General features: G+C 33.9%; 2 protein-coding genes across 5 annotated transcripts in view; one reads left to right on the forward strand and one right to left on the reverse strand.

Annotated features, from left to right (window-relative positions):
- The first annotated feature begins 5,267 nt into the window (after positions 1-5,267).
- Positions 5,268-17,605, forward strand: LOC126973171 (myosin-11). 3 transcript variants are annotated; one of them, XM_050820380.1, is made up of 7 exons: positions 5,268-8,030; positions 8,708-8,919; positions 9,425-9,632; positions 11,685-11,797; positions 14,578-14,756; positions 16,158-16,267; positions 17,160-17,605. In XM_050820380.1, exons 1-7 carry the CDS (start codon positions 5,348-5,350, stop codon positions 17,450-17,452), a joined length of 3,798 nt encoding a protein of 1,265 aa, XP_050676337.1. In that variant the 5' UTR covers positions 5,268-5,347; the 3' UTR covers positions 17,453-17,605. The 3 variants fall into 3 exon arrangements, with proteins under 3 accessions (XP_050676337.1, XP_050676339.1, XP_050676338.1); XM_050820382.1 differs by lacking the exons at positions 5,268-8,030; positions 8,708-8,919; positions 9,425-9,632 and adding an exon at positions 10,628-10,844; XM_050820381.1 differs by lacking the exons at positions 5,268-8,030; positions 8,708-8,919; positions 9,425-9,632 and adding an exon at positions 11,067-11,269.
- An 860-nt stretch (positions 17,606-18,465) lies between these two features.
- The window catches only part of LOC126973172 (hyaluronidase A-like), a 30,005-nt gene continuing 22,879 nt past the window's right edge, over positions 18,466-25,591 (reverse strand). The window contains exons 4-7 of one of the 2 annotated variants that reach the window (XM_050820384.1): positions 24,495-24,670; positions 22,949-23,135; positions 21,922-22,669; positions 18,466-20,754 (exon numbers count right to left, since the gene is read on the reverse strand). In XM_050820384.1, the coding sequence (XP_050676341.1) occupies positions 20,603-20,754; positions 21,922-22,669; positions 22,949-23,135; positions 24,495-24,670 (1,263 nt within the window). In that variant the 3' untranslated portion in view covers positions 18,466-20,602. Of the gene's footprint in view, positions 20,755-21,766; positions 22,670-22,948; positions 23,136-24,494; positions 24,671-25,591 lie in introns of both variants that reach the window. The other variant, XM_050820383.1, reaches the window with a different exon arrangement.

A 25,591-nucleotide genomic window follows, 5' to 3' on the forward strand; every position in this document is an offset into this window, starting at 1 on the left:
CTCAAGATGCTAATAATTTCGAAAGCAGTGACAGTAACTTAATTTCAAATTCCTGTAAACACAAACACCCTTCAAAACAAACAATATCATACATTAGAAACCACTCTTCTTAAAGTTCTTAGTGATGATGTCTTGATTCTTCTAGTATTGTAAAGGCTCAGTTCCGTAATCACTCACTATTACGTGATTCGCCAGCAAGTTTGTTCTTCAAAAAGTGCATTCCATACTATTGTATCCATTTGTTCCGCTTTGCACAGTTATAATTAGTTTAGCAGTGTCTTTTATCTCCCCGTGTGGGGGCAGCAGACCCGCGGATGTGGTCGTGCCACCACCGTATAGACCAAGAGCTAACTTTTTACTGATTTTATTTTTAATTTCAATGTGTTTCAACTTTAGTTGTGGACAAATTTTCGGTTTATAACTGTTTATATTGCTTATTTTTAAATGGATAACACTGTAGTACATTCACTTTTGTATACTAATGAAGCTTCTAAAAAATAAAAAAAACACCACTTTACAAGAACCTACTTGCTGATTAGAAAATTGTAATAAATGAATCTTAAAGGTATATCTAAGAGGTACTTTGAATAATGAATTGCCAATAACTATGAAAAGGTTTAAGTAGGTAGACACTTAAATCTGGTATCTTCAAAGCCAGTCATCATAAGTAGAAGTACTACATTTAATAGTTTCTTTTCACTTCACGCACTTCGCTATTTACAACTATAAAACTTTATCATTTTACAGCGCAAAACAACAATATTAGTACCACATTACAAAGGTGTAGGTTATAATATATCGATTTTACCAGGGACGCCCCAAAAATTTACACGGTGTATGGACAATTACTTATTGCAAAAATAGACAAATTTATTTACTCTGCAGAAGTGTACCGAGAAAAACGTAAACGTAAGATAGTAAGCCTTATGTTGGCCGATGTATATGCTTTTAAAACATTTTCCCAGAAAGTCTACAAAACAAATGTGTTATAAAATTCAAAAGAGGGTGCTACAACAGAAATGACCGACTATTATACTACATTTTATTGTTAATAAATTTCATGGAAAAAAGAAGAAGCCCGCTGAGTTTCTTACACCCGTTCGTCTCCATGTCTGATCCCGTCTTCGCCAATTTATAAATACCATTACATATATCATTATTAATATAATATACTAATGTATATCAGTATGCCAATTGTGATAGATATACATCTACTGCACTCGTTACTCTTTTGATTTTTTTTTATAATTACTCACTTTCTACTCTTTTCTTCTTTATCACACAAGTAAGTCAAAACGTTTAGAGCATCCCCTTACCTTTACCATACATTGTTTAAAATATAATGTAAAATGCTAGAACTGTAAAATATATAGATTTAAAAGAGTGGCAATAAGTTTCTTGCCACTTCTTCTCATTAAAGTTCAACTTTTAATTAAAATAAGGAAGTAAAATCTTTGTCGAATGTCATTTCTACCTAAGTGAATAAATGACTTTTATTTTATTATCATTATATTAAAATCCTATTTTATAATAAAATATTTGAATTTGAATAACAACAATATTTATGCATTGGGCTGATCCGTTGGCCGAATAGCTGCCAGTGCTTGGGTTTCCAGTAGCTAGTAGACAACTAGTTAAATTAAACATAAATTTTAGATATGGTACCGGTTTCAATCTGGTACTTGGGGGGTCCGGCGATTTTGTAGGATTACCGGGTCCTGACAGTGGTTTATATTTAAGAGAACCCAAAAGTTATAAGCTTCTTTTTTCTTCAGTTCATTTTTATTATAACTTTTATCTTAAAAAATTAACACGCTAATGTGGTGTCTTAAACCAATCAAATCAACTCAAATTAAAAGATCTTACTCTTGATAAATATTCTATATTACATTTAAACATAAAAATTACATTTTTAATATTTGTACGTAAAAAATATAATATAATCATAAAATATTAGCTCTTAGGCTAACATGGGGTGTAACCCCTTCTTCATTTGCATTTTAAAACGAGGGCCACTCCACAAAATCATATTAAACCCGACTATTATGCACTTTATTCACTTGTAATACATGCTATATTGTGATATATAACAAGCCTTAATATTCTTGATGTAGGTCATAGATTGAGAGATATTTTATTGTTAAATTCTGACTGTAACGCCTTTAGATAACAACCCTTGGGCTGCCAAATGGCTGACGAAGTCTGATTTATGGAACTTATCAGAGACACGCGAAGTATGAGAGGGTAGATAAAAATTTACTGTTCTCATTTCTAGTGTGTTGCACCTCATTATCTGGCCTAGCCATTTGACCACGGAAAAAGTAGAGTTAATGCTTTTGTCGTACCATTACAGTAGCCTCTTTAATGTCATTTCCAACTACAGTCTAATTTTATTCAAGAGGGTTCTCAAAAAAATCTTGTTGAATTGTCAGTTATATTTTTAACGCTACTACAATTCCGATTAGAAAGCAACTGTGACGTGCAACTGTTGAAAAGAATTGGCAAAAAATTTTATATTTTTCAAATTTAAATATTATTATTCAAATCCACTTACTGAACGTCAAAAACTGGTGGTAGTTTACATTGAAAACAGGATTGAGAAGAACGAGTGCAAGAAACTCAGCGGGTTTATTTTTTATAAAAATATGGATTACAATGTACAATAAACATTTATAATTAAAGAGTCTGAGGGTGTTCGCTTAATTGCCAGTCTGTGGTATCATTAAGAAAATCGTTTATGCTATTGTAACCTTTCCCACACAAACGTTTTTATCAATTATTTTAAATTTTGTGTCTGGGATCATAATATTGTAGAAGCATATATATCGGCCAATAAAAGACTTACTAACTCGACTTAACCGAGTAGTAGGCAAGTTTATGTTTGTTCCCCATATGTATAAAAAATATACTACTAGAAATAGAATTTCCATCATATTTATATTAATGGAAAGCAACAACACTTGGTAAACGTCATGAGGCTACATCATTTCGTAAAAGGGCGAGCAACATAGGGAGAAGAACTGATAAGAAACTCCCAGCCCATCTTTTAAATCATATAATTTTCTTATTACCTTTGACATTGTTTAAATTTTATTGTTAATTGAATTTTATTTTATTTTTAATTTTATTTGTAAACAATATTATGTTCTGTGTAATTGGTAAGTGTAATTGGTTATAGGTCGTTCTTGTTAACAATAAATAAATAAATAAATAACAACTTAGTCTATTTAATATAATATTATACAATTTTAGGTGGCCTGAGCAGACCAGACAAGAGCAATGCATCATTATCCTCTATATAATCCACGATACTACTCGTATAGCAAGCCTTCTTTGTCAAAGAAGCTTTAATATTATATTTCTTGAATTTGTTCTCAGTAAGTCCCAGTATACTGTCTAGTATTTTATTGTAATATTAAATACCAAGACCTATGAAGAAGCTCTTAACTCTAGATAATATATTAAACGGCACGTACAGTTCACTCTTTCTACCGTATGCTCAGAAAAAGTTAGAGCTCGTGAGAAGAACATACAAGAAACTCAACGGCCACTATTTTCATTCAAATACATTATTTTACATTGGCGAATCATGTTCAAAGTAGCGTTTTTAATATGAAATATTTCATAAGAAGTGATAAAAATTAGGTGTATAAATATAAATTATTTATTGGATGCATCAATCTTCAGAGCCTCAAATCATTGTTTGTGTTAGGATGGTTCGTGAACATGATATTCGAGATTAATGTCATAATTATTAGTACTCGCATCAATCTTTTGAGTTATAACGGCATGCGGCTGCCACGGCATTTTATGGTCTTCAACAGAGGATGTGTTGTTATAGCTAACGATGCTACGATATACGAACAGATTACTGATACCTAAGACCCGATATCCACCAAAGCGGAGAAGAGAGGAGATGTATATTCATAACTAATCAGATTTTGTTATTTCCACATCTTCACTCCGCTTAGCTTCGGTGGAAATGGATCTAGTGGAGAGGAGAGGATCTAGGCGAAACTGTTATTTCCACCAAAGCGGAGAGAAGATGTTTGCTGTGCATAACCTAAGGCCCGGTATCCACCAAAGCGAAGAGGAGAGGAGATGTGGAAATATCGAAATCTGATTGGTTATCAAAACACATCTCCTCTCCTCTTCGCTTTGGTGGATACCGGGCCTTAGGTTATGCACAGCAAACATCTTCTCTCCGCTTTGGTGGAAATAACAGTTTCGCGGCTTATCTCCTCTCTTCTCCTCTTCACTTTGGTTGATACCGGTTTTTGGTGATACTATTGAAGTATCTTGAAATTGGCCAACGTCTCCATTCCCACTTTGTACAAGGCAATAATGTTTTCTGTAAAACTCCATTCCATTAATGTGATTTAATATTACCCTTCAAAATTATGTTAAATAACAGGCATAGGAGAGTTTCTAACATAACGCTTGTAGCGTTCCAAATTTGTATCCAAAAATATAAACCTTTTAAGTTGTATAATATTTCTTTGGTTTTAATTAATATTATTCAATCAATTCAAGTGCACTTCTATAAAAGGTAAAGAATTTTAATTTGAAGTCTACTTCTTCATAGAAGTTTTAATATAAATTCTGTAGTTGAAATACTTAGAGCTATGTAGTTTCTCTGTGCTCATAGGAGTTGGTCAGGTTAATACTAGCTTCAACTTTGACCTTTAAGCTTAAACAAGGTGATATAATAAATTGTGGAATAATAATATGCTCCCTGCCGTATCCTGGAACCGATACGACTTAGGAATCTTCAAGTCTAAGGCACAATCCCAATTCGAAGGCCGGCAACACTACTTTTGAACTGTGGTCGTCCATGGGTTGAGCAACTTGTCTGTAAAAATACTGCCTATTTTATATATCAATAATAATTTTTGCAACGCACGTATGATAATGATTGAATTGACAAAGTTTTGATACCAGAGTTGATATTATATAATAAATATAATTAATTTACAATTTAAATTAATTAATATACAATAATTATATATACATAATAAATACATAATACAAAATCAATATTAAATTTCAAAACCTTTGAACGAATATGCTTTATTTTTAGAACCAGCAACAAGCTCTAGATACATGCACTTTTGGCAAGCAATCCTTCCTCATCCATTACGACACGACAAAATTTCATCATTAAAATAAAGACATGAACGTTATTCCACAGAAAATAAAGTCCATTTTTGCAGTTTTTGTTCTGCAGTGACATTTTCTTGTGCACCTGAAATATCGAGCCAAAAATAACAAATTACACACAATTCGATTAGACGTAACTCGGCTGTAGCATTGTGCGGTTGCATCGAGAATCTATGTGCTAATCACAATGAATTCTAAAAAGAGTAAGAATAAAAAACGTACTAAAGGCGCTAAGACTGCGGAAAATACCAAAATATGTGAACCCAGTGAAGTGAGTGGAGAAACAGAAACGGTGGATACAAGTGAACAGTTAGTAATCGAAACAAATCTGGAAAGTTCAAATTGCAATGTGGTAGAGGACAAAACAAATGTCAATAATTTATTGTTAGTGTCCGAGGAACGAATTCCAACGCCTACAAAACCAAAACGGAAAAAGAAGAAAAAGCATAGTGATAAAAACACATCTCAGGACGATATTACTGATCAAAATAACAATAGTGGAGAAAAAGAAAAAGTAAACCCGAGCATCAAATATGACATATCTATAGATCAAACAATTAACCAAAATAAACAAACTTCTAACGAGGACGTCCTATCTGAAGGGATTGAAAAAAATGATACTAAGTCGAGTGAAGCTATTATGTCTCAGATATCAAAGTCAAAAAAGAAGCAGAAAAAGACTAAACATCGCTTAGATTCTGAAATATCAGAAAATGCTGACGTCATATCTTGCACCTTAGCGTTTGACAAATTAACACAATCTGATGTTACTCAAGGAAATTCAGATATTCCTGACAAGGTTATATCAGTAGATGAAAATACAACAAAAGATAATAAAATTAGTAAAAAACATATAGAAAATGAAGTTTCTTCTCTTGACACACCAAAAAGAAAGAAAAAGGGGAAAAGAGGAACACCTGCATCTGAAATAACAAAAGATTTGAATATTCAAAATACAGAAATAACTCTTTTGACTGTGGAACCAATACAAAGAGAAGAAATTATTATATTAGACCAACTCTCAGATGATAAAGCAGAACAAACACTGGAAAGCTTAAAGCCAAAAGCAAAAATCGCAAAACCAGTTAATAAAAACCGAAAAGATAAAAACAAAACTACGATCGAAAACATTAAAATATCTCAGGAACTAGTAGATCAACAACATGTAGGTGACATGGAAGTTGACCTCGAATCTGATAAAAATATATTACAAATAGAAACTAACAGCAATCCAAATGATATAAAAGAATTAAAAGAAGAAGTCTTAGATATTAGTACAGTTGATAAGCAAGAATTTAAGAACATCGAGGTTTTAAATGTTGAAATTGAAGATTCTCTCTCCTCAAGTATTGATTTTGTTGACGTGCTACCTCCAAAAAAAAAGAAAAGAGCTAAAAAAGGAAAGTCTCAAGTCAGTGAGAATATGATATTTCCAGAAACAATGACAACTTTAATTGTAGACCAATCGAATGTTGGTCAACCTTCAAATAAATCACAAGGAATAAGCGATGAGATTGAGGATTCTAATATAACACCAGATTTAATTCAATATCCACTTTCAAGTAGCCAGCAACAACTTGATCGTAATAACAATATGGTCATACATGAAATATCTTCTCAAGGTGATGTTTCTAATTTAGATATTCAAATTTCATCAACACCTTTAGTACAAGGATCTGGAGAAACTCCAGATGTAAGCAGGAAAGCAAACCCTATGGAGGTGCAAGTTACAGAAATGAACACAGAACAATTCCCTAGCCAGGAGACACAACTAAATAAATCGTCAAGTGATCGTGATTTTGAACAAGGCATGAAAGATTTAAAATTATCAATAGAAAAATCGTTTGCCGAGTTATCATCTATGGATAGAGATATTGAAATGCAATACCAGAAACTAGAAGATGCATCAAATAAGAATGACTTCTCAGCTTCATCATTTCCAAGCGAAATTCAATTTGATGAAGTATATTCAACAGCTACGAAGAATGACGAAAAGCGTCAAAATATTCCAGAGACTTGTACTACGCTACCTTCGTGTCCTATGAGAAAAGATAAAGGTAAGGGAAAATCAAAGAAAAAGGCCACTAAAACCCAGCAATCAAGTGCATCTGCTGCACCACAGACACAAAGCGCTACTGAGACATCACAAACACCACCACAAACAGATAACAAAGATAAAACGGATTCAACAACAGCCAATTCTAAACAAAAATCAGACACGAAATCAAAAACAGCCTCATTAGCATTTGAAGCTTATTATAAACCAATTGAAAAATTTGAAGATGCTTTGACATCAAGCACTGAAGATATTAACAAAACATTTGAAATGATTGCTTGTGAAGCAGGAGAAGAAGAAATAATGAAGCAGAAAACGTTCTGTAAACCAGAAATAGCTATAACTGAATCGGAAGGCGATAACGACAAGGCAAAAAATGCGAAACAACATCCTGTATCGCAGCCAAAAAACTTCATTGGCCAACCCAATATCCCTGTAACATCCAATAAAACTGACTTTAAAAAGGAAAAGCATAAGCCACCAAGTACTATCGCAGCAACAGTTAAAATAAAAGACAGTATTAAAATTGACACAAGAAAAGAATGCAAAAGTAATAACCGAAAAATGTCAATAGAAAAACCTGCTGAAAGCTTTACATATAAAACGAATGGAAGGAGTGAATTTGTTTACAAGTATAGTTTTAGAAAAGTATTTTTGTCAAATGTCTGCCATGTTTGTAGAAAGGAATTAAGCTTAAGAGTTCCTTGTAAATTTTGTAGTTTGGTTTTCTACTGCAGTCAAAAGCATAAGGATGAAGACTGGAGTCTACATCAGCCATTGTGTTTTGCCGTTAGCACTATAACCCATTTAAAAGGTAATATTGAAAATGTAATGTTGAGTTATTGGCCGTTATTATCCAAATGTTTAATTTTTTAATCTCTTTTGCCTAACAGTCTCTCCCATATGTTTGAAGTAATAATAGTACCTATCTAATTTTATCTTGAAATAAAATCGATAAAGCTAATTATTGTGTGTTTAATTTATACCTAGTATATAGCAATATCGGTCTGAATATATTCTAACTGACCCTATTTGTGACTGAGCTAGATGTATGTTAATATTTGATAGCACTTTTAAATTAATAAAAATCTAATGAATTGCTTTAACTGTTGTACTACTTAACAGGTTAAGTAAATTAGATAATATTTTATAATGCATCAAATTAATAATGGAAACAGGGCAATTGCCACGATTCCATTATTAACAATTGCTATTTTATTAAATAAATATTTAAAAAACACTCACTGAGTTTCTTCATCTGTACTTTTTGTCTGAGGCACATGTATTCAAACTAGTGATAGATACTGACTTCCAACTTTGTGATAAAAAATATACGACATCGTAAGAAAAACAATATATTTATCATAATCTTGGTCTTTACTACGAGTTACCATCAAACTACAAAAGATAATAAGAATCTTACTTACTTCCAATTTCCAAATATATGGCCGGTCCAATAACGCAATCTATTTTAACGAACAAAATTTTCAGAGCAAAAATTTTTGTACGAAGGCTCGAAAAATATAACAGGCCATGAGTACCGCATGTTAAGAATGCAGGCCATTATATCTTGCGAGAAGGTGTTGAAAAGAAAGCTTGTTCCCTGGGAGCAAGAGATGCTGTTATACCCTCGAATCTGCGCTGAGGTGGGCTGCAGAGAGTGGAGGCAGTCAAGACTGACAGACTGTCAGAGGTGTGGTCAGGTATGAAGGTCTTAATGTGTCAGTTCTGTGGCGGATCTGTTTAAGAACTAGGGTCTGAGAGAGGTAGTCTCAATAATATTATCAAATATTAATAGGTAAAGGTTAAGCTTAGGTCATCTTTGGAATTAAAAAGGTCTTATTCAAGAATAGATAAATTTTTTACTCAAGCAAATAAAGCAACAATAATTCACAACTAAGAAAATTCTAAAGGTTTTTCTTAAAAATTGAAGTAGCTAATGGATTTTCAAAATCCATTGATCTGATAGAACGTATGTAACATGTAACATACATCGTCAAATGGACTTAAAATGGAAAGTTTTCTTTCTTTTGAGTAGAAGTCATCATCAACACATTTGCGGAAAGCCTCCGATTCATTCTTTTTCCTTTCTAGAGTTTTAAATAATGCCTTTCTTGCCTGACCCAAGCCAAAACAACTCTTAATGTCCTGCAAAAAATCGTGGCCTGAAAGTGTCGACTAAGAAATAATATCTTTTTCGGTTTTTAGATTGCCTATTGCGCTGACCAACCAGACCACTTTCCGGCATCACATAAACGATGGTGTAACTCATATTCCCTATACCAGAAGCTAATAAACCATCAGCAGACTAAGGGAAGACTGGAACCCAAGCTACCCAGCAAAGTTATGAATGCTCCATATCAAATGCCTGACAAAATCAATGGTGTTTTAGCTTCTTTGTATGAGGAGAAACTTGGTAAGAATTGTATGAAAAGCTGCACATTACCTTTAATTTTAAGCCTATTCGTAAGATATCAATAAACAGTCAATGAAATTGTGTTGATCAAAATGTGGAATTCACAATAATTCACGATTAGTTTTGTGCATACTCGGCTTCTTGACTTCTTATTATTTTACAATTGGACTGGCAGTAACTTCAAGAGACAGATGTCATTTAAGTACAGCCATAAAAAGTTGGCTGGTTGAAATCAAGAGAGATTAGGACCGATTAGGATGGAGATGCACCGTGGATGCCCTTTGGATACAGGACCTTAAATGATGATCATAAGTTATAAAAATGCTTTTTTTCAATTTTGTAATTAATGTATTATGTAATGACTAAAAAAATTATTATAATTACTATAACGTAGAACATTAAACTCAATCTCGCTGACCTGACAGAAGTTTTATTCATAATAATATAAAGCTGTTCTTAAAAATTTGTCGTTAGTTATCGCGAAATCAATGAATGGATGAATAAATTAAAAAAAAAACGGAATTTGAATGATGTTTATGCATATTCTATAATCTATCAATTTTGATAATAAATCAAAAGTCAACTTTATTTGGATAAGAGACTTATTTTCCTTTATAATGATGAATTTACATTTTTTTTATGGAATAGGAGGACAAACGAGCGTACGGGTCACCTGGTGTTAAGTGATCACCGCCGCCCACATTCTCTTGCAACACCAGAGGAATCACAAGAGCGTTGCCAGCCTTTAAGGAAGGTGTACGCGCTTTTTTTGAAGGTACCCATGTCGTATCGACCTATTTAAAAATGTGAAATGAATGCTAACCAAGATTCGATAATATAAATATTGATTAACCAGCTCAGTCTAAATCTGGATGTGTTCCAATACTAATGATCTACTTAATCGGCTGAATAGTTGGCAAACAACCCTGGTATTCAGCCAGGGTTTGATATAAGATTTATGCGAGACGAGGATGACGTCCACCTGATGGTAATTGACACGCACTGCCCGTTACAATTCAGTGCCGCTCAGGATTCTCAAACACCCATATTTTTGAGCGGTATTACAATTGCGCTTGTGACTTTGAGACAAGATGTTGACTCTTTAGCCCAGTTGTTTCACTAGCTACGGTGGCCGTAACAAAATAGGGGGACAAAACACGAAGCCTGGACATTAAGGCAAGCGATGAGCAACAAGCTGGAAGCATTTGAAATGTAAGTGTACAGATGAATGTTGCGAACCTCATTAAGAGATTGCTTTTGCAATACCACCGCGTTGAAGAGAATGGGAAAATCCACAATAAAAAAAAATAAATAAATAATAAATATATATAATAAATCCATGAGTTACTCAAATGTGTACAAAAGAGAAAGCATGAACATCGGGGCCATTTAATGCGAAATTCTAAATATAATTGGCTACAGCTCATAATACAAGGAAAGATAAAAGGCAAACGAAGACCTGGCCGCAAACGACCATCCAGCCTTAAGAACCAAGTTCAATATGAGTACAAAATCACTGTTAAGGGTAACGGAGAACAAAAACCAGTTAGCCTTAATGATTGGCAACCTCCGATAGGAGATGGCACTAGAAGTAGAAGAGACTACTATTTCAAGACAGAGCAACACAAACACTGAAGGTGATTGCTAATGAACATCGTAAGGGTAAAAACAAAAAAAAATATATTTGTTTCGGTTTTCAATTTTGGAAGGAGGAAAAGTTTTTTACTCACGATCTTTAGTAAGAGCTGCAGTTGTCTTTTTTGCAATAATGATTATCTCGCCCGCGTTATTGGTGTTTTAATTTTTTTGTTGCTGTTGTTCTTTAAATCTGAAAACGGCCTCAGCTACTGTATCCTCTAAACCTTCACCCGAGTCACAAGCCCTGGGCAAAGTCCGTTGTGCGCGGCCCGAGTAACAGAACATCTTCCCTTCTAGCGTTGTTTCACGCAGGTTTAGCGCGAGACGCGTTTAGGAATGTCGATATCGCATCTGCCCACAAATTTCGATTTGACTAGTGATAGCACGTGACTAGTATTAATAATTTGATTTCAGACATGGACGAAATACACTACGCAGCTTTAACACAGATAGCTTCGGAGCCACTTACAACTGCCTACGCTTATCAAGTATATACGAAGAATTCTTTAAATAAAGAATTTGGGAAGGTAAGAAGATCACTTTCTTATAAAATATGTGTATGGTAGTGCTTGTAAATTATTTTATGCCAGTAATTAACGCAAAATTATAGGTGTAACTAGTAATGCCCCGTCAATTAAGTTATTATTAACTTCAACTTCGAGTAAAGCTGAAATTACTAAGTTATCTCAATATGTGTAATCCTCACTTCACGGCTTTATTTGTGGACGGAGGTTCTAATAATAGAACCCAAGAGGTGATTTTGGATTTTACTCGAGCTGGTCAGATATTGGTACGTATCCTTGACAACGGAAGTGTGGAAGTAAATCTGCCGGTTTACAAGGTGAGGCTGGCCTAGGGCTTCCAATCCCGCGGGTTCTCGCTATTTGCGGGATCTCGCATATTGAAAATATGCACATTTTAAAACAATGAATTTATCAACTCCAAATTTATTTACGTACATATTACTATTAATATGAGATCTATCAAATTATACTGTTTTTTTTTTTTCACAAAAAAACAATAACAATTTCTGAATAAAAAGCAAAACAAAACAAATCGTTTTCAAAAAATACACAAAGAAAATTAAAAAATCAACCAAAAGAAAACACATTTGAAACTGATAAATTATTACTTAATTATTAATATGCAGAAAATGCCTTTTCTGCTTCCACACTTGTGGGTGGTATTCCTTTTTAAGGGTTTGTACGTTGTACCCTTAAAAGGATGTATCAATAAACTTCTCGAAAATACGAAACAGTTAATAACTTGAGTTATTAAGAATAATATTTCACGCAGATGATCCTATTTTGCATCGCATGCACGCTTTTTTTCAGTCCCGCAATTCCCGCGGAAACCGCGCCTTTAATCCCGCATCTCCCGGATTGGAAAATGGCGCGGGATCCCGCAATACCGATATCTCGGTATGCGGGATTGGAAGCCTAAAGAATAAAAAATGGAAAAATTATCTTACTCGAACGCATGTGATTCAGAGATGTTCTACGTTACCTACGTTCAGCCAGAAACTTCAGCTTAAAACATGACATTAATAACAAAAATAATAAAACTATTAATAAAAATTAACCCGATTTACTATTAAAAAGCTAATAATTAAAGAATGAAATTGCCGTTTTATTGTAATAGGTAGATCGAATTCACATAGAACCTTCATGGATTGAGATTTTTGAGTGGAACTTTTTCACATGGTATATGTAGTTCTTCTTTTAAAAATTGTGCAACATTCAATTGTCGACTTTCAGTTGTTTTTTTATTCAACTTAGACAAGAAGGATGGATATCCCACGGAGTTCCGACGCGGAGCTAACGCGGCAGAAACAGCTCGCAATATCAATGTTGAACGCTTTTTTTGATTTTGTTTTAAATGCTTTCGTGATGGAAACTTTGATTTGAAGAACGAACTGCGTGGAATACCGTCCACACAGGTGAAAAACAATGAAATGAAAGAGATGGTGGAAGTCGATCTGAGCCTTACTACCCAGGAATTAGCGACATGGTTTAACTTTACCGTGCCTACAATATTGACTCATTTGCGTCAAATCAATAAAATAAAAAAATAAGTAAAATTAGTGCATTATAATTTCACTGATCTGCAAAAAGAAACGCGTGTTTGAACTTGTGTTGCATTGTTGAATCGATACAGAAATGAAGGAATATTGGAGCGAATTGTGAGATGCGATGGTAAGTGGATTCTTTACCATAACCGTAAGGGAAAAATGCAATGGCTGACCCCAGGTCAAACGCTGCAACAGTCTCCTAAAGCAAAGCTTACCAATGAAGAGGTAATGGTAACTGTTTGGAAGTCTCAGCATAGTGTTATTCATTATAGCTTTCTCTGATCTGGTCAAGCAATAACAGCAGATGTCTACTGTGCCGAACTCCGAACAATGAAGAGAATGAGAACAGTGAAATAGCCCCGACTCATCGATGTTTTCTATTATGGCTACATGATAATGCGAGACCTAATGACGAGAAACCGTTTTAACCCTACAGGAACAGCAATTTGGAACCATTCGCCACCCTCCGTTTTTGCCAGACCTTGCTCCAATGGACTACCCAATGCCGTATCTATCTGTTTTTAAAGTATGTCTTAACATCATTTCAGTTTGATAAGCACATGGGCCTTGACAACCAAAGTGAATCGTAGGACTTTAGCTTGATTTCAACCACTGATATGGAAGCTAAAGACCCATTTTCATTTCCAACGCTTGAAATTAAGACCTTGTTTGGAATTTTCTTTAGTCCAAGAGCTTGGACGGCAGACTCCGTGATCAGCGAAGCCTGTGAGCTTTGATCCAACAAGCATCTAAAAATTAAACCCACACCACCTGATCTCGACTCTAGCTCCACAATAGCTGTAGCCAATAAAATCTGGCTATGAATATTTGAGGAACAAGTAACTATTCACGCTTCTTAACCTTGTGATGTCGTTGCCGAAGACACGACCACACCATTACCATTGGATTCAACATTCTTCGTTGCTTTCGCTATAGTCTTGGGGTGGAGCAAAGAATGGTGCATCCGCTTACAAACTCTACATCTAGCGTATTCGCGGCAGGCTAAAACAAAATGGTTTGTGCCGAAACAATTAAAACACAAACGACTGGTTTGAACAGAGTTGTGTAGGGTATCATAATCAGCCTTAGCAATATCTTTACAATTTACTTAGGGCCTGTTTCTTGTAGCTCTAGCTTCTAAATTCAAGCTTCTAACAAAAAAAAACTATACTCCCGACATTGAGATGTGATGTAGGCATCATCAACAGGTTTCAAATAAATATAAATTCATTTTAGGGCACCATCTTCACCATTCACACGATTGGGGCTGATCTACAGCATGAGGTGGAGTCCCCGAATAGATGGGAGACGTTCTTTCTTCACCTCAGCCCTAATATCCAGGATCTTCGGGTAGTCCTAATCAATCAAAACCTTAATCCTTCCAAATTACCCTTGGATTTACTTAACAAAGTAAAGTAAGTATGCCCTTTAAGGAGCATGTAAGGATTGATAATTTTTTGTTTTATTTGCTCTCGTCTCGTCTGTGCCTATATAGATAGCTGATTGAACACGCCATTTCTCATGACAGACTCATAGTGTTCATACAATGCTAGTGAGGAAAGAAAAAAAAAATACTACTAACTAGTCAATTCATTCGGTTATTTGATAATTTTAAAAAAATCCTTTATTTTAATAAAAATAAAAAGTGACAGCCCTAACGCCCTAATAAAGTCATCTAAAAAAAGACCTAAATAAGAAAACGAAGTAAAACAATAATTAGTTATTTAAAAAAGGCCTTAATAAGTAGCCGAGATATAGCGTTTACTAAATAAAAACTTTTACAATATTAAAAATAGAGGAGATCTCTAACCCTCTATTTATCTCAAGAAGATGTTTCGGTACTGCTTTAGCTAATAATATAAACACCGTGTCTAAGAGCTCTCACTTGAATGATACCCGGCCGATAAACAAATATTTTTACTAATTTGCTGATAAATTTTAGATTGAGATTTTGTTCGTGTTGTCCGCTCTTTGTCATATATAAATTATAATACCTACAAAAGTAAGTAATATATGATGTTCGTCATTTCATCAGTAACATTTATTAATTATAATTTAAAATTAATTAATTAATTGAAATAATATAAGTGTAACTAAGTTACACTATAAACTTTAGTTTCAGTTTTCATTAAATAGCCTGGGGGTGGTCGCTTCATTACCATGGTGGGGTATTATTCACCAGTAAGTGGAGGCTCCTTTGCACCGGATGCCAGCTAGATTATAGGTACCACAACGGCGCCTATTTCTGCCGTGAAGCCGTAATGTGTAAGCATTACTGTGTTGCGGTCTGAAGGGCGCCGTAGCTAGTGAAATTGCCGGGCAAATCAGACTTGACATCTTATGTCTCAAGGTGACGAGGGCAGTTGTAGTGCCGCTCAGAATTTTTGGGTTTTTCAATAATCCTGAGCAGCACTGCATTGTAATGTGCAGGGCGTATCAAATACCATCAGCTAAACTTCCTGCTCGTCTCTTCCCTTATTTTCATAAAAAAAATAAGAAATCCGTTTATGAGTGTGTAAATTGTTAAAAAAACTAACCTTTTTTTAAACAATTCACACACAAATGCTTTTTATCAATTCTTTTAAATATCGTTACAAATTTGTTTTGTCCATATTCTGGGATCATGTTTTAATCGGCCAGGAAAGAACTTACTAACTCGACTTAACCGACTAGTAGGCAAAACAAGTCTATGTTTATTCCTGGTTTTAACGTTATGATCTACACAGTTTCTAGAAAATTTAGTAATGACTAATGTGTATTAGTACAGAAATAGTTTTTCCTTTAACGTTTCAATAAACTATTGTTTTTTTTTGCAGATTATGCAATACCTGCACTTTAAAAAATAGACATCTTTTATTTCAATTAGAAGACGGCGTATCTTATACACAGTATCATAATAGTGAGAGCTATGTACGGCCTGATATAGGTGAGTTTTTTATGTACGTCGGGTTTTAGACCAGTGAAGCCTTTGAAAAAGATAAAAAGTGAAAAACATGATAGTAGGATGAAACCCAATGGAAAAGGAAGAGAATATAACAGAAATGAAAGGAAAACACTGAGGTTGGGAAGTGAAAAAGGAGGGGGTGTTTAAGGGTAACAAACGGTTTATATCGATTTTCGGTGAAACTACAAGTCCTATTGAAAAAAAGTTAAATAGCAAAGTTGCCGGTATCAAAAAGATCTACATACAACTTTTGTTCAAATAACCAAGTTTATTGGTTTTTTATTTTTAACTTTTAAAAAAAACTTATTTCCGCGAAATTTGGTGAAGTTACCTTTTTTATCCCAGACACATTGTATTTTTATTATTTGAAATATTAATTTTTTCACCTTATTTGACTTAATATCAGAAAACCCTAATTTTCAATTGAAATATCTCACGTCAAAATATCAGCTTTTCAAAAAAGTCGATGAGCTTTTCGTTGAAATCTCTACGTTTTGATGGTGTAAAAAAATAAATATTACTATGGTAAATGTTCTCAGAAAATGCAAAGAACCGAAAATACTCGAATCCGATTTTTTTTACAAGAACAATTCTGAGCTATTTATAAAAAATTACACTTTGATTACTCGAAAAACGTAAGATTCCATGTTACAGTGATAAATAAAAAAAAATGTTAATCGAAATATACTACTATAATTAACAATCAAATAAGTTATTATATAATAAGACATCTACAATATATATAAATTTAATTTATATAATTAATATCACTAATATCACTTGCTCAAAAAAACAAATTGCTTAGAAAAGTTACTCAATAATTTCTTTTTAAATTTTTACTAATGTACATATCGAATACTATTTCTTTTTTCAGTCTGTTCTTTCAATCCTGGAATAGATAGATCTTCAGCTTACAACGGTAAGGACCCCTGGCCAAACACTCTCAAATACATCACCAAGCTAAAGGCCCCATTCCTCATCACATCATATACTGTCGCGGAGATGAAGAGAGATCTGATGAGGATGAAGCAGATCGTCCAAATGAAGGTGTTGGAAGAAAGGCTGAACAGTTTCGCAAGTGTTAGAGTTGAAAGGAATTTTTTATCGGATGATGAGATGCCACTGTTGTTTAGGAATTATGTTCTTTGTGTTGTGTGCGGTTTTTAAATCGACCCTTAAATCTTACTATGTTACTATTCTCTATAGATGTTAATTGTCGGAATCCCATAACCTCTATAATTCTTCATCAAATTTAATGACTCAGATACCATTTTGATTATGTTAGGCGAGACACGACGAAAAATACACAAATTATTTAAATTTATAGAGTTTCCTTTTAGTGATCGTTTTATTAGATTCTTTCACTGTGGCCGTTAATTGCGTGCCAAGTATTGACATGGATCACCTAGTTATACTTACATTAAAACTGCACGGCGTTCTTAAGAACCTTTTTTTCTTGTCTTGAATTTGTGTGGTTTTATGAGACCACGATGCAAGTTAAACTTTTTTTTTTCACAAAATAAGTTTGATATCAGCATAATAATCGAATGGAAAAAACATATTTTCACATATTAATATAATATTTATACATATATATAAAAATATAATATAATAAAAAAAACGTAGTCAAGTGTGGGGTACGAAACCTCCCTGTCCAAAACCAGACCTTAAATCTGGCGCCTTAAAGTACTCGGCCAATTAAACTTGAAAGCAGTAGTTGAAATTATTGATTCAACTTCACCCCTACCCCGCCACTGGTTGTAATGCGATATGCGATAGATGGACGAAAAATATTAAGGTTAATTTCACTTTAAACATTGAGGCATGAACTTACAATCATATAATCAGATAAGCATACGTACCTTTCGCCATCCCATCACCATCTAGACGAGCAGGACATTCAGCTGATGTTAATTGATACGACCTGCCCATTACAATGCAGTGCCGCTCAGGATTCTTAAAAACCCCAAAAACTCTGAGCGGCACTACAACTGCGCTCGTCACCTTGAGACATAAGATGCTAGGTTGCCCAGTAATTTCACTAGCTACGCCGCCCTTTAGACCGAAACACAATAATGTTTACATATAACTACTTGTGGTACCCATAATCTTGCCGGCATCCTGTGCAGTAAGGAGCCTCCCACTGGTAGATAAAAATAGTTGACAAGAAAATGAAACGATTTATTGAAATGATGATTAAAATATATTTATTCTTAACATTATGTTAGTAAGTAATAATATTTGTACAATAATAGGTTCTAACTAAATAAAAAATACTAAATATCACAGATTAAATAACGGCAGATACGAATGTACTTTATATACTAAGACTTGACATAAAAACACGGTGTCAATATTTCATCGTTTCTCACGTGTAATTTTGAATATATTATTGAAAATTCAAATTCAGATCAAAGATAATGCTGCTGAGAAGGGTTCAGATCAAGTGAACCGAAAATAATAAAGCGAGTATATGAAAGGGTTGATGCGAGTAGAATAAGCGAGGCAATTGTAAAAGCAATGGAAGACCGTACCGTCTGCGTACCAGTCAAGAAGACATAACGAATTGTGTCAGAGAAACAGAGACTTTAAACCTATGTAAGAGATTGAGTACAATACCACTGGACAGGCTGCTCCATATATCTATATTTGACAGCAAAATTTGTGCCTATTTGAAGCGCCACTCGCGACCGTTCACAGAACTACTTTTGACGTATAATACGAATGGCTGCGAAGGAACGTACAATACTCTGAAATATATTTGCATTTTGAATTAATTTCGTTTGTTTTCCGTGTTACTTAAACTTCGTAGAATCAATGTAATTAAGTACACATTTTTTTTGGAAATAGTTTCCCACCATCTATCGATGTTTGGTAAGGTTTTCATCACTAGTTTTAGTACCGCAGACTCTCGCTTCATGGCCAACAGCGCCAAAATGACGAAAATCAAACAGGCACAAAAGCATTTTGACAGCCGCAAGTCCAGTGGTATATAGTAGAGGTCAGTGTAATATTGTTGCGTAGCAACCCTTCGAAGTATATGACAAGAGTTGTCAAACTTCAAGACATTGTTAATTTCAACAGCTCCGTCAGCAATACTCGTAGCTCAGCGGAAAAGTGTTTACTTTGGACGCTGTAGACCCGGGTTCGATACACCTACCAGTGTATGGATTTTTTTGGGTTTTGTAAAGTTAAAGGAAATTTCTAGTAAGTTCAGGATCAAATCGAACAGAAAAAAAGGGATGGAAAATGTGTAAGCAGGATAAAAATAGTTAAAAGAATTTTCTAGTACAATTTAAATTTAAAGATGGAATGGGAGAATCATTTTGAAAATAGAACGGATCCGGGGGTATATAAGCCGTACTAAGCGTGGCCTACGGCAGTTCTAGTTCTGACTCGAAAGTGTAAAGAAGAAGAAGAAGAAAAGAAGAAGTAGTAAAAAGTGGAAGTATTCTAAGAAGAAGAAGACAGAAGAGAAGTAGTGTTCGGTGCAGTGTGACGCGTTGAAGGTACCGCCGCCCACAAGAGGAACAGCGGCAGACCGGCGAAGTGCAAGTTCAGAAAATGTGAACGCAAATAAAGACTCGTTCCTATAAGCGGAGTATTATTTCCAATCCCTGACCCACTCCCGTGTCAATATTACTAGAATGGATATAAGTAAAATTTACACATCGTTAATGAACCTGAGTCCCAAAATGCGCTAACTATATTGTTATATTGATGATTTATCAATAATGTGGTAAGAGTTTATTTTATGTTCAGGCTAGACAAACCACTAGTCAAACATCCAAACGTCTCCCGTATAAATGAGCTTGAGGGGGAAGCAACATTTTAAAAGCTTTAAAACTGTACGATAATTGGTCATATAAATAATCACAATATCAATAATCAAATAATTAATTGACAGTAAAATATTTAAAAAACTTCTATACATCACTTGTGTGTATTGGCATCTGCCTATACACTACATTGTACATTATCTTATGCAAATACATTGTATGAAAAGGTGACCACTAAAAAAAAATATCTCAATTACCCTCTTTTTGTTGAATTGACAGCTGCCGAACCCCGGCTCCACGCTGCTCGACGCTCAAAGTCGAGCACTCTATACCCGACCGCCTCCGAGAAGACTTGTTTCCTCAGTGCAGTGTTAAAACCCAACTCTTGTCGTTGTTTTGAAATCCATCAAAGTTAAGCGGTGCTAATTAAAATTCTATCTCGAAGCACGAAGGGCGAGACATAGTGGAGCAACACTTTCATTCATATGTGGATATTGATCATTGATGAAGATCAAATAAGTCACCATTAAATCTTATCCTAGTTAATTTGAAATACAGTCCACTTAAACTTAAAATTTATCAGCTCTAGTTGTCTTATACAACAATCTGACTTTAATGTATTAAATATAATATTGTATAAATTGAATAAATGAAGCTGGAAGTAGACATTGGAGCGCTCGAGTCGATTTCCTAGAGAAATAATACAACCAGTTACTATAGGAAGTATAAACACATAATACATATAACTAGAAATACATGCTATATACAACTCAAATGACAAATGAAAAAATACAAATAAATTGCAAGTTAATGAACAAGCGTATTTGTTATGAGGACATTCTCAGCATAATTTAGAAATTTTCAGTTTTTTTTTAAGTTATATAAGACTAGCTTTAAATTTCAGTTCTAATTTTGGAGGTTTAACCACAGTCAGAAATTTAAAGGCATCCTTAAATATTTGAATTCAAATTCAAATGAAAAAGTACACCAAAATTTGAACACATGCAACATTTACAGATTAATTCTGGATACAAGCGAATTTCAATCATGATAAGTTAAATTTGATTAAAATTGAACCAAATGAAGGTTTTTAATATTTATAATAGACACCAATAAAATTTGAAAAACAAAATTAAATGAACGATGCGGGACTCGAACCCACGACTTCCGGCGTTCCGTGCCGGTGCTCTAACCAACTGAGCTAACCGTTCGAGCGACGTATCGTCATAAAATCTTGTATGCTTTGTTCAACCCTCAGGTTGTAGCTTCATCTACAGGAATTAATCATGAATTAACAGGTATTAATCCTAGAAGTGAGGGTTTCTTTCGTAAAAAGTTAGCTTTCAGTAAAAAGGTAAACATCTTAGAAAAATACCCAAAGTTTTCACCTCATATATTTGGTCTTGATAGAATAAAATTTTAGGATTAAAAAATATAAAAATTTTCGTTTAAAGTCCTATAGAGTCCTCTTAGCTTTAGCTATTGAACATGCTACGCTGATAGACACTGAACATTAAGAATTTCATATTACTCATAAGTACATAGATTTGTTAGTTCGCACTACATTGTCATTTATTATTTATGAACTTCAAATTGTTATAAAATGAATCAAACAATGCAATCACATGAAACAAAGCAAAAATAATAAAATAAATTAAGGAATTAAGAACTGATATGGGTGCTTATTATATACAAAGGTAACCTGTTCTGCGTGTGATGTAGTTGGCGATGCTCTTGTGGTTTCTTCAATGTAAGTATCATTTAAAATATCTGAATAATCTTCAGTTGTAATTGCATTCATAGTACTCGTTTTTTCAACAAATTCATTTACTTCACTACTTATTTCTACATTATTACCTTCACTCGTAGTTTCAACAGCGTTTGAGTTTTGTAATGTTGATATCATAAACTCATTGCTATTTACTAGATCTATTTCTGTAGTGAGATCTGTACTTTTATATACATACGTTGATGTTAAGATAGCCTCTGTGGTAAAATCAGAAGTTTCTGAAGTAGTTTCTTGATTATTTATATCACTGAATGAATCAATTGTATTAAGCAATTCTGTTGAAGTTTTAGTAGAATCTACATCTTTACTGCTAGTATAAGCCAATTTAGGATTCTTAGTTGTACTAGATTCAACCATGTCACCGTTTCGAAGCTTTAGGATTGTATCTAGAATTATACTATTATTAATATTTATTGAAGCTACCATATTGGAATCACTTTGGTTTGAAGCTTTGTACCCTTTTTTTGTAAATTCTTGTTCTACATTTTGTATAATATCGAATTTGTAGTTTTCTGGTGGTAGCCAATGATACTCTGGATCCATTTCTACAAGTCTTGTTTTCGTTGTATTATTTTCTAATGACTGGTCAGTAACTGTTTGCGAATCTTCAGTAGTATCCATATCACTGAATGTGTCATCATTAATTCTATTAGTGTTTTTAGTGTACTTGGCAATGAAAGGACCAAACGTCGTATCAACATAGTCTTTTAACTTTTTGCATTTATCCACGGTATTTACATCCTTAGAACTTCCCCAAATGATAAATCCTGATGCATTTGACTTATATAACGTCTTAAGTGCTGTTGATAAATCGCGCTAGAAAGAAGAAAGATTGATTAAGTATTATTTTTTTGTAATTTTGAATTTTTCATAGCATTTTCTGTGGTACACGTGTAATAGATTATAATATATATAACGGGACGAAATTTCATAAACTGAAAAATCTTACATAGGTACATTAATTGTAATCTTAGAAGTTTCAAAGAAGAGAATCACATAATTATATAAATCTCAAACTCAAACGGCAATTCAGATTGTCCGAGAAAATCATGAATTCAATCTTCTTTTAGACATTAATGCAAAGCACAAGTTCACCTCATTTAAAAATCCTCCATCACGGTATCGGTACCAGAAGTATGGCAAAATCAGCGATCCTGGCTTAGATCGCGAAGCTTCCTTCATTCTACCTCTGATGAGGCTCGCCAACTCAGAAGATGACAGATTTTCAGAGCTGTATACAGACGGAAACAAAGCAGTGCTTTCTGCCCACAGCCAATATGTCCTGAAATATTAAAATAAAATTGCTAATTCGTGTCTCAACGTAAAAGTATTTGTTATATTTTAAATTTCAAAAAACATCCAATAATAAATGACAATGTGTAATGGGGTCACTTATTGGTAAGTAAAGTAACACCTAAAATATATATTATACACTGTTTAGTTATCATGTTCTACCTCGTAGAACATTAGAATAGACGAAACATAGCCCGCTAGATTAAAAATTCTCTAGGGGCAAACGGGCTAGTGGATGGAAAGTATAAATCCGTCAAACGCTTCGTATTGCTGGTATTTCATGTATGGCAAATAAAATTTGACATAGAGAAGAACAAAACATTTTTGTTATTAACTTCCCGCTAAAAAAATTGAATATTTTCGAAAATTCTAAAAGTTATTGGTTTATTACCCCGTTTTTCAAAAATCGTTTTTTCATCAGATCTCGACGTTTAAAGGTCCTAGGAAGCTTCTCTGACTATTCCCGCAATGGTGTCCGTACGTCTGTATGTATGTATATATGTGTGTGTATGTATATGTATGTAAACCTCTAACTTTTGAACGGCTCAACCGATTTCATCGCGGTTGGCGCCATTCGAAAGGGCTTGGCCAAATTTAAATTTTGAATGAAAATGACAATTCGTACTGATTCGGACCTTATTATTTTAAGGAATCTAAAAAAAGCTACGAAAACTCACTTTTGGGATTAATTATTTAATTTGAAAACAAAATTTAATTTGTGTAATAGAGAAGAACTGTCGATCAGTGCAGCATTACTGAATGTATATTTTTAATTTCCCATAAATATCACAATACCCGAAGTGAAAAGAATACCGAATATACTTCAAAATACATATTGTAGTTAAAATATAAGCAATAAAATCTAAAAAATATGAAAAGGAAATTACAGTAATGATGTAAAATATGAGAGACATTTCTTAGATAAAAGATATAACTATCATCTTTTACTAGAGAAAATAATATTGACATCTAGTGCAAAAAAATATTATTTCTCGTAACAAATATGGATGGACCTAGTAAAGAAACTTAACGTTAACGAGATGGCAACTTTATAAAGCCCACACACGGCTACTATAAAATGTGGACTTATTACATGTCTGCATTCCAGTTTTATCAATCATCACCGACCAGTTTAATAGTATTACTGGGTTCTATTTGGCCAAGTAATAGCCAAACTACCTTTTCGACACCCATGAAATACATACCATAGAATAGTCTTAGTACAATATTCTTCAACAAGTAACAGTTCCTGTGCGCAAATACTTGGTTTATTGCAGAAAATACCAAAACCTCGATATGCGAGTCTTTCGGCCAATGGCTATCATAAAACATATAGAGGGATACTCACTTGTCGTTTTCATCTTGAACTTTGGTCGGGCAATTTTCAACCATGTTGTTACTGGCCATGTTATAGCAGTAAGGGTAGGCATAGTATCCCCAGACTGCTTTTGGCCGCAACTGCTTAGCGATTTCTAGCGTCTTTTGCATAAAAATCCGTCCAAAATCTTCGAATCGAAGCTTTGCCTGAAAAAAAACAACGTGGAACGGAATTTCACATCTTTGTTCATTTACTACCGTATCTAGTGCGTCAATGTGCAAATTGACCAATTCAATATATTGTTGAATGTTCTCATGTATTATATAGGTACTTATCGGGGTAAAGTAGCCTTGATATCGATATATCTGCTGTATTTGTAAACATATTGGTATACAAAGAAACATGTGTGCAACTCATACGTGATAGAAGTGAAACCTTCAATTTTGGCTTCAAGATGGTCAGCATTTATAATATAATTTTTATACGTGCATTGTGCATGAACCTCTAAACTGCATATGAAGTCCTGGTACATGTTGGTAGGATGACAAATGACTTCAACCGCTATGAAAGACATTACTATTACCGCTACCATGTTTATGTTCTCCTAGTGTCAATACGAGATACAATATTAAGGTATACAATACGAGAAAAATATAAAATTCAATAGACAAGTCGTAAACAGTCAGCCACGCTTGGCATTAGCTCCTTAGTATTTTGAATATTAATCCACAAATAAAATTTGAAAACAAAATTTTATGAACGATGCGGGCTCAAACCTCTGGCGTTCCGTGCCAGTGCTCTCCCAACTGAGGTAACCATTAATCCACTCAAACACACAAGACAAATCAAATTTGGTCATGCATTATCTCGCTAGTATATTCTTAGTGTCTATAGGAATTACCACAATGAATGTATGTTCTTAATATCCTCGTTCCATCACTAACATAAATTCCACACAATAATAAGATTTCATACTGATAGCCCTTAATGTGTTGCGCATTCCTGACGATATCTGGGACACAGATTTGAGAGCAGTGTTGCAATGTTAATCATTCTGTTGATGACTGTATATTGCGTAATATTGTGGAATATTTTTCAGATGAGTTTTGTTTACTGCTAACACTTAT

Source organism: Leptidea sinapis, chromosome 28 (genome assembly GCF_905404315.1).
Source record: "Leptidea sinapis chromosome 28, ilLepSina1.1, whole genome shotgun sequence".
Classification (NCBI taxonomy): domain Eukaryota; kingdom Metazoa; phylum Arthropoda; class Insecta; order Lepidoptera; family Pieridae; genus Leptidea; species Leptidea sinapis.

Bases quoted from the DNA above. Each gene is read 5' to 3' on its own strand.
- LOC126973171 (XM_050820380.1), top strand. From the start codon at position 5,348: ATGAATTCTAAAAAGAGTAAGAATAAAAAACGTACTAAAGGCGCTAAG. The intron at 9,633-11,684 runs GTAAGAATTGTA...ATTTGATTTCAG, and splicing joins TTTGTATGAGGAGAAACTTG to ACATGGACGAAATACACTAC. The intron at 16,268-17,159 runs GTGAGTTTTTTA...TTCTTTTTTCAG, and splicing joins CTATGTACGGCCTGATATAG to TCTGTTCTTTCAATCCTGGA.